At 36.3% G+C, this 9,773-nt stretch overlaps 1 protein-coding gene across 1 annotated transcript in view; it reads left to right on the top strand.

Annotated features, from left to right (window-relative positions):
- Positions 1–9,230, top strand: part of LOC107556752 (potassium voltage-gated channel subfamily H member 4-like) — a 32,015-nt gene extending 22,785 nt beyond the window's left edge. The window contains exons 8-11 of the mRNA XM_016239944.1: positions 1,074–1,268; positions 2,159–2,358; positions 8,213–8,462; positions 9,172–9,230. Coding sequence (XP_016095430.1) covers positions 1,074–1,268; positions 2,159–2,358; positions 8,213–8,462; positions 9,172–9,230 — 704 coding nt within the window. The remainder of the gene's footprint in view (positions 1–1,073; positions 1,269–2,158; positions 2,359–8,212; positions 8,463–9,171) is intronic.
- The last annotated feature ends 543 nt before the right edge of the window (positions 9,231–9,773 follow it).

Here is a 9,773-nt window from a genome sequence, read left to right as displayed (position 1 = left end):
ATATATATATATATATATATATATATATATATATATATATATATATATATACTGTATATACTTTGATGTCAATTAAACAAAGAATCTCCATGCACTAAAATAGAAGTTTGATAGTTTCATGTTGAAAATGAAGAAATAAATATTTGTAAATATATAATACCATTCAAAAGTTTGGGATCAGTAAGGTTTTTAATGTTTTTTTTTTAATAAGTCTCTTACGCTCATCAAGGCTGCATTTATTTGATCAAAAATACAGTATAAACAGTAAAATTGTAAAACAATATTACAATTTAAAATAAAGATTTTCTATTTTAATATATGTTTATATTATGATTTAATGTATTAAAATTTAATAAAATAACATAATTTATTAATGTGGTGGCGTAGCTGAATTTTCATCAGCCATTGCTCCAGGCTTCAGTGTCACATGGTCCTTCAGAAATCATTCTAAAATACTAATTTATTATCATGTTGGAAACAGTTGTGCTGCTTAACATTTTTTAGAACCTGTGATACTTTTTTTCAAGATTCTTTGATAAATAAAAAGTTAAAAAGACCAGCATATATTAAAAATCTAAATCTTTTGTAACAATGTAAGTCTTTAATATAACTTATTAATTTACCATATCCTCGCTGAATAAAAGTATTAATAATTTTTTTTAAATGTACTGACCCCAAACTTGCTACAAAAGATTTCGCTTTTGAATACATTTAAAAAACAAATAAGTGCAGTTTTGATGAGCATAAGACAAAAAAACATAAAAAAATCTAACTTTTGAACAGTAGTGTAAATATTAGTATTATAATTTTACTATTGTACTGTACAGTAAATTATAATTATTATAAAATTTTATCATCATAATTTACAATTTTTGAATACTAAGACTTTATCTCTTTAAATTTTTTGTTCACTGAAAGAGGTCTTAGTTGGTTCTTTAAAAAAAAAAAAATATATATATATATATATATTTATTTATTTTTTAAGAGTGAACACCCTTAAAAAGTAACTATTTGTATTAAAAGCAGACTGTATTTATATTTGACAATATAAGATGTTTCTTTTTTTCTGTCAGGCTGGCTATATGAGCTGGGCAGGCGTTTGGACAAGCCCTATTTCAACAGTACGGTTGGTGGTCCTTCGGTTCGCAGTGCCTACATCGCCTCTCTGTATTTCACCTTGAGCAGTCTGACCAGTGTGGGCTTCGGCAACGTTTGTGCCAACACTGATGCTGAGAAGATTTTCTCTGTTTGTACTATGCTCATTGGGGGTAAGCAGTAACTTCCACAGTATTCTAGACAAATAGATTTTTTTCACGATGTGCTGCTGCATTTTAAACGTTTTTGATAATAGCTTACGCACAATTTCTAAAAAAAAATATAGCTCCTTTTTTCAAAACTCTATAGACAAAACATGAAAACACACACACAACATGAAAAATGTCACACATTCATTAAACACAATTTTACAGTTTTCCCCAATTATTTACATGTTTACTGAATCTTTGGCCCATTGTCCCAAAATTTTTAACACAGCTGCCAAACCTCAAACACAAATTTAAAAAAATCAAACGCTACAAATGGTTTTATTTTCTTCATTTTTTGTTTCCATTGACTAAATCTCACATATCTTGATATTCAGATGAAATGACAAAATTTCAAAACAGTGTCTTCTTGTAGGATAAGGAGACTCATGAATAGTTATGTGACACAGGCATGTCATCAAATCACTACAGTGCTTCAAAATGTCACATTCTGTGACACCGACACAATGTAGATTTGAAATCTGGACAGAAAGAAGAATTTAAAAAAATCCCGAAATGAACAACTTTTCTATAAATAATTAACATAGTTAACATCATCTTCTATGATGGGCAACACAAACATCTCTGCTAATGTCTCAGAAAATGTAGATTCGATTTTCCCCACAACCTGAAAACAGATAACAAAGCAATAATTCTCACCATGTGAACAAACCACTCACAAATGAGTCAGAACCTCAGACTTTATAATAACAGTCACAAACAAGTTCATGGACTTTTTTCATTGTACTGTACGTTTACGTGTTTAACATTAATTTTTTAACATTAGCCTGCCTGTTTATAACCCTTATTTCTAGTTTGTTAGATTGTGAATCAGATTGGTTGTTTCTCTTGCACAGCTCTCATGCACGCTGTGGTGTTTGGGAATGTAACAGCCATCATCCAGCGCATGTACTCACGTCGCTCACTATATCACACGCGCATGAAAGATCTGAAGGACTTCATTCGTGTTCACCGGCTGCCACAGCAGCTAAAACAACGCATGCTGGAATATTTCCAGACCACCTGGTCTGTGAATAATGGCATTGATGTCAATGAGGTGAGAAAGTGCTTAGCATTATCAAGTGCTTCTTTTTTCTTATTTATTTACATTTTATGTAAAATTGTTTTAGTCTGTGCAGAGATATCTTTTTTTACCGCATGTGGTATATCAACGCACCATACAAGGTGTTGGGGAATATTACTTAAATATAACATGTTACATTATTGCATAACTCCAAACAAAACATTATGCTACTTTTTCATTTAAAAGTGTGTGCATTGTCTGTTTCTCTTTACACTGCAAAAGTAACATTGAAGTCACATGCATTATTTTTTACCACAAGAAGGTGCTTACGCAGATTTTTAATCATAGCCAGTGTTGAGTAGATTACTTGCATATTGTAGTTCATTACTGATTAGAAATTACTTCACAAAAAATTTAATGTAATGTATTAGATTATGCATTTTAGGTTATATAATCTAACAACTTTTTGATTACTTTTAGATTACTTTTGGCCTAACTCATTTATCACTGTTTAGTACAATATTGATAAAAATACAAAAAGAAAGAAAATATATTCCATTCTTTGTTGTCAATAACATGAAGTGTATTAAACATTGGATTGCATCAGGGTTTCCCAAACTGACAATTGTGATAGCACTGCAGGGGGTTGAGAGATGATGAAAAGCAAATAATTGATAATTGATTATTTTTAAAATAATTTAAAAATAAATCCAATCAAAAATAAAATGTACTAAAAAAGATGAAATATTTTATTTGTTTACCTGCATGTCCTGTCTGACCATTAACCAACACCAGAGAACTACAGTGGAGATCAAAATTTGAGAACAACCTACAATTTCCTAAATTTCAAAGTCACTGCTTAGTCCTAACAGGTGTAAAAGCACAGGTTTAAGCATATTTCATTAATTAAAGGTGGGGTACGCGATTTTTCAAAAACACTTTAGAAAACTGATTCGGGCCGACTAGCAAAACAAACTTGTAGCCAATCAGCAGTAAGGGGCGTGTCTACTCATGATGTGGAGGAGAGAGCTTTCAGTGCACATGATGGACATTAGCTGAACCGAGAGACAGTCTGTCTGTGGAACAAAAGAGGGCTTAAGACAATAAGGCAAGAAGTAGGACCCGTGTAAATATCGGATCAGCTTTCCAGCCCTGGAGAGAACTCAAGGAGCGGAAGGCCTGTGATCGGACGACGAGGTTGCTTTGTTTCTTCTCGATAGGTGAGTAACACCGTGTCTGCTTCGCAACAGCTAAAGTCTGTCTAGTACACTGGACGTGACAAAGCTAATTTCCTTAATTAACAGTTCAACACTGCAGCTGGAATTGCTCACCAGTTCAGCACTGAACAGGGTAAGGATCTGTCTCGACATTTAAGAGAATTTGGACGGAAAGCCCACTCCCTCTCATCAGCAGAAAGAATCAAAAGGCTAGACTAACCTTTGCTGAGGAGTGTGGAGAGAGGAGAACTGGTCCAAAGTTCACTTCAGTGATGAAAGCAAGTTTAATTTATTTGGGTTTGATGGGAAACATTATGTTTGTTATCAAACTGGGGAAAGACTGAACCCAAAGTGCGAAAAGAAGTCAGTGAACAGTGGAGGAGAAAGTGTCATGGTTTGGGGGATGTTTTCTGCAGCAGGAGTTGGGCCTCTTATACAGCTACATGGCAGAGTAAATGCAAATGTTTATCAGAACCTCCTATGGCAACATGCAGTTCCTTCCCTGCTTTCATGAAGAACAATGCCCCCTGTCACACAGCGAAACAAGTAAAGCAGTTCCTTTAATATTTCCAGACCACCTGGTCTGTGAATAATGGCATTGATGTCAATGAGGTGAGAAAGTGCTTAGCATTATCAAGTGCTTCTTTTTTCTTATTTATTTACATTTTATGTAAAATTGTTTTAGTCTGTGCAGAGATATCTTTTTTTACCGCATGTGGTATATCAACGCACCATACAAGGTGTTGGGGAATATTACTTAAATATAACATGTTACATTATTGCATAACTCCAAACAAAACATTATGCTACTTTTTCATTTAAAAGTGTGTGCATTGTCTGTTTCTCTTTACACTGCAAAAGTAACATTGAAGTCACATGCATTATTTTTTACCACAAGAAGGTGCTTACGCAGATTTTTAATCATAGCCAGTGTTGAGTAGATTACTTGCATATTGTAGTTCATTACTGATTAGAAATTACTTCACAAAAAATTTAATGTAATGTATTAGATTATGCATTTTAGGTTATATAATCTAACAACTTTTTGATTACTTTTAGATTACTTTTGGCCTAACTCATTTATCACTGTTTAGTACAATATTGATAAAAATACAAAAAGAAAGAAAATATATTCCATTCTTTGTTGTCAATAACATGAAGTGTATTAAACATTGGATTGCATCAGGGTTTCCCAAACTGACAATTGTGATAGCACTGCAGGGGGTTGAGAGATGATGAAAAGCAAATAATTGATAATTGATTATTTTTAAAATAATTTAAAAATAAATCCAATCAAAAATAAAATGTACTAAAAAAGATGAAATATTTTATTTGTTTACCTGCATGTCCTGTCTGACCATTAACCAACACCAGAGAACTACAGTGGAGATCAAAATTTGAGAACAACCTACAATTTCCTAAATTTCAAAGTCACTGCTTAGTCCTAACAGGTGTAAAAGCACAGGTTTAAGCATATTTCATTAATTAAAGGTGGGGTACGCGATTTTTCAAAAACACTTTAGAAAACTGATTCGGGCCGACTAGCAAAACAAACTTGTAGCCAATCAGCAGTAAGGGGCGTGTCTACTCATGATGTGGAGGAGAGAGCTTTCAGTGCACATGATGGACATTAGCTGAACCGAGAGACAGTCTGTCTGTGGAACAAAAGAGGGCTTAAGACAATAAGGCAAGAAGTAGGACCCGTGTAAATATCGGATCAGCTTTCCAGCCCTGGAGAGAACTCAAGGAGCGGAAGGCCTGTGATCGGACGACGAGGTTGCTTTGTTTCTTCTCGATAGGTGAGTAACACCGTGTCTGCTTCGCAACAGCTAAAGTCTGTCTAGTACACTGGACGTGACAAAGCTAATTTCCTTAATTAACAGTTCAACACTGCAGCTGGAATTGCTCACCAGTTCAGCACTGAACAGGGTAAGGATCTGTCTCGACATTTAAGAGAATTTGGACGGAAAGCCCACTCCCTCTCATCAGCAGAAAGAATCAAAAGGCTAGACTAACCTTTGCTGAGGAGTGTGGAGAGAGGAGAACTGGTCCAAAGTTCACTTCAGTGATGAAAGCAAGTTTAATTTATTTGGGTTTGATGGGAAACATTATGTTTGTTATCAAACTGGGGAAAGACTGAACCCAAAGTGCGAAAAGAAGTCAGTGAACAGTGGAGGAGAAAGTGTCATGGTTTGGGGGATGTTTTCTGCAGCAGGAGTTGGGCCTCTTATACAGCTACATGGCAGAGTAAATGCAAATGTTTATCAGAACCTCCTATGGCAACATGCAGTTCCTTCCCTGCTTTCATGAAGAACAATGCCCCCTGTCACACAGCGAAACAAGTAAAGCAGTTCCTTTTAAAATAATGAAATAATGAAACACTGAAATAATGAAATGGGCAGCCCAGAGTCCTGATCTAAACTGAAAATCTCTGGTAAAATCCTTGGTGACAAAGTTATGGATAAGAAACTCACTACAGTCACTGAACTCTTGAAGAGACTGGAAAAAGATTAGACCAAGATCACACCAGAGCAGAGTGAGAGACTATGTCCTGTGGCCGCAGGTGTGCTGAAGTCATTCAAAGCAAGGGCCTGTACACTTCCTACTAATTTTTACTGTAACCTTTAGAAATTGTAGTTTTAATCTTTCTTCGTGATCTTGATCTCCACTGTATGAGCCTGCAAATGTGTGGTTAAATTTGTTAAAATATTAAGTACAATCTCAGAGGTTCCTCAAATAAAAAGGGGTGAAAGGGGTTCAGCTAATTCATCTTAAGATGTTCTAATTGATCAAGTGGTGCTTTTGTCCCCAAATTCTAAAGCCGTGTGATGTGGATGAAGGTCTAGGCCCTCCATCAGTCACAGATTCAAATATGTTTTAAATATTGCTGCAATCATGACAGATCCCCATCTTTGGTGAAGCTTAGCACTGTTAGGCACATGTTGCAGGAAAATCCCAGGACTGTAGCAGGACAAAAGTGTTTTGACGCCTCATTCCTTGAAATTTCTTATTATCAGATCGTGCGTGCACACAGAATAGCCAACTATAACAGCATGGTGTTCTTATATGGCAGCTACACAAAGTTTGGGCACTGATGGGGTGAAACCAGCATCCATCCACTGTTGAAATGTAAACACACTCTAACTCAGAGCATAGAGCCTAGTGCCTACTAACTACCACCTTACCAACTGAGATAATCCAGTAAACAGTAAAAGATTATCCTGGTTAACTCTGCTGAGCACGTAGAAACTGAAATGTAGGCTGCACAGCTCTGGATGTCATATTGTGTCTTGCACAAAACCTCTGCTCTAATCATAGAGTTTGTTCAGAGTGCAAATGCTGCTCAATTTCTGTGGGGCAATTCCCTTCCCTTCGAATGCATGCCTAGATTAGTATGTAATGCTGAACAATCAGCATATGAGAGTACGCATCCATTAGATTCTCGGACATAAACCAGCTCTCAGTATGGGTGTGTGATAGGATTCGTTTATGAGAAACCATTTTGAATGGGCACCGTGGAAAGTGCAGATTCAATTGTCTTACGTAGGTCCATAATGGGTTTCACCACCTAGCCAGAACTGAGAGAAACTGCAACACATTCGCGTGACAGGATAATGGGCACAGAGGCTCGTTCATGGGATAAGGCTGAGTGGCACTCACCAGTGAAGAGGAAGAGCCCTTTGTTAAAAGGAGTCTGTTTGTCTCGCACCAAGAGTTTTTTTCACCGGGTTTGGCCTCCTCTGCAGAGTTTGAACGGCAGGTGAAGGGATTTTGGTAGAAAGCTAGCTCAACATGACTGTGGTTGAATTGTGCTGAAACACGCAGAAAAGTCTTCCATAGTGACACTGAGCAACCCACTAATGCTATTTACACAGCATCGCAGATACAGTATCTTTGATGGACAGGCCAAGATGATGATCAAGGAACACCTAGCTGCTAAAAGACTGTACAACTGCTTGTGTGCTGCTCACACCAAATCTGTTGTGTTGTATAGCTCCTAAAAGAGCTCAGGGTCCTGTTTTTACTTGGCAGAGTTTGGCTAAGGACACTTGATTTGATAAGTGACACAGAGTGTGTAAGAGCATTCATTTAACAACAACCTTACAAAACATAACTGGAGGAGGATGGATGAAGGAGGATAAGCAGGAGGATGGAGGGGGGAGGGAGGGGATCATCATAAAATCCAGTCTGTCTTTTAGAATCGCAGCTCAATTTCAGCTGCATCAAAGACTGACAATTAAGAAGTGAGCCACAAAGGAGGTTAGGAAATATAGAAGAGTGACCCAACATGCCTGTCAACAATAATGCCTTTGCAACACCCTAGCAATCACATAGCATAGCAACAGCCTAATTATGTCATTGCAACCATAAAGAACACCCTAGCAATTGCATAGTAATGCTCTACCAAAGACCCAGAACATCCTAACAACCCTTTTTTGGTCATTTGCATGCTAATAAGCAACTAGGTAATAGTGCGAATTGGTCCCCAAAATAAAATGTTACCTGTTTTTTTGTATAATTGTCTGAACCTTCAAACCTTTTAAATATTTTTTTTTAAAAAGTCTTAAAAACCCCAAAAAAAGTTTTAAGGAAAAAATAATTATTTATATTATTTATTGTTCATTTCAAACAATGGTAAAGAAGATTTTATGTTGTTGTTTTTTCTGCAGCTCTTGCATGATTTTCCTGATGAGTTGCGTGCCGATATAGCCATGCACTTAAACAAAGACATCCTGCAGCTGCCTGTGTTTGATGGTGCTAGTAGGGGCTGCCTGCGCTCGCTCTCCCTCCATATCAAAACCACTTTCTGTACACCGGGGGAATATCTCATCAGACAGGGGGACGCGTTGCAGGCCAACTACTTTGTCTGTTCTGGGTCACTAGAGGTTCTAAAGGACAACATGGTCTTGGCTATTCTGGGTTTGTAACATGTCTTTGTTGCTTTTCTACCTTTTGACTTGTTATTTGGACATTATGTATATTGATTATCCTTCTGAACGCTACAGTACATGTTGATGTACTACATGTTGATGGAATGTTTCAGGTGTACAGCTGTCCATTACCACAGCAACTACTTTCGACTCTTCTCCAGTTCATGAAAACAAATTAAAATCATGTTTACAATAACAAACTTAGGAGCAATTGTGCCAGACACATTAAAAGTACAAACATTAATTTTATATTAATTATTTTTTTCTAAAAATGTCTGTCGTTTGAACTGTAGAGTTGTCTTAAAAAATACTTCTAGTAGTGGGATTACTGGTCTATGTGGTCTACAGTACAACTACTGTATTAAACACAGGTAAACAGAAGATTGATATGAAAATGAATTGTAATAGAGTTGTAGGAATTTGTAGCCAATCTGAGAGCTCAGAGACCACATGGTGCCTGGATCTGATGGACTGACAATGAGGAATGACTATAATCAACCCTGCAACCAAAATTTCTGTTTGAATTTTAACACCATTTTCCTTTCATTATGAATTTCAAAAGTTCATGAGTATAAAGAGAAAAAGCTGCTCAGCAGTTAATCATCTGGACCATCACCGAATCCCTTTTACATCAACAGGGTGTCTCTCTCGGTCACAGATCTAGTGCCTGATCGGAACCTTTTCCTGTTCCACCGCAGAAAAGGGCAGTAATGGTGTGGAAGAACTGGCACCAGACCCAACTTCTAAAACCTGCTAGTCTTAACCAAGAAATCACAAAATGTTAGATGGGCCTGGATGTGCTTACCAAGTAAGTTTTTTAAAAACTAGAATATCTCTCACACATACACATACACACACACAAAACTAAATCGTTCTCATTATAATCAGTGAACTTTATCTATATTCACTTTTCTGGTAAATACACCATAATTGCTGTACACACAACCAACTGCTTTCCTTGTTTTTATTGTTAAAGGGATAATTCACTCAAAAATGAAAATTGTGTAATTTACTCACCCTCTTGTTTTTCCAAACCTATAAGACTTTTGTTCATCTGCATAACACAATTGAAGATATTTGTAATTCTCTCATCATTTTTGTCAATCCATTTAAAGTTCAAGCAATCACAATTTTCAAGCTTCAAAAAAGTTCAGAAAGACACTGAACTTATGACCAGTCCATATGAATGGAGTGGTTTAATCCAAATCTTCCGAAGAGATGCGATATGATGAACAGATTTAATTCTGTCTTTTATGCATATATATATATAGCTCTGAAAAAAATTGAGACCACTCAAATT

This window comes from Sinocyclocheilus grahami, unplaced genomic scaffold (genome assembly GCF_001515645.1).
Source record: "Sinocyclocheilus grahami isolate Dianchi unplaced genomic scaffold, SAMN03320097.WGS_v1.1 scaffold578.1, whole genome shotgun sequence".
In the NCBI taxonomy this organism is placed as follows: domain Eukaryota; kingdom Metazoa; phylum Chordata; class Actinopteri; order Cypriniformes; family Cyprinidae; genus Sinocyclocheilus; species Sinocyclocheilus grahami.
Note: the sequence above shows the minus strand (reverse complement) of the source record. Positions and strands in the feature narration are given on the sequence as shown.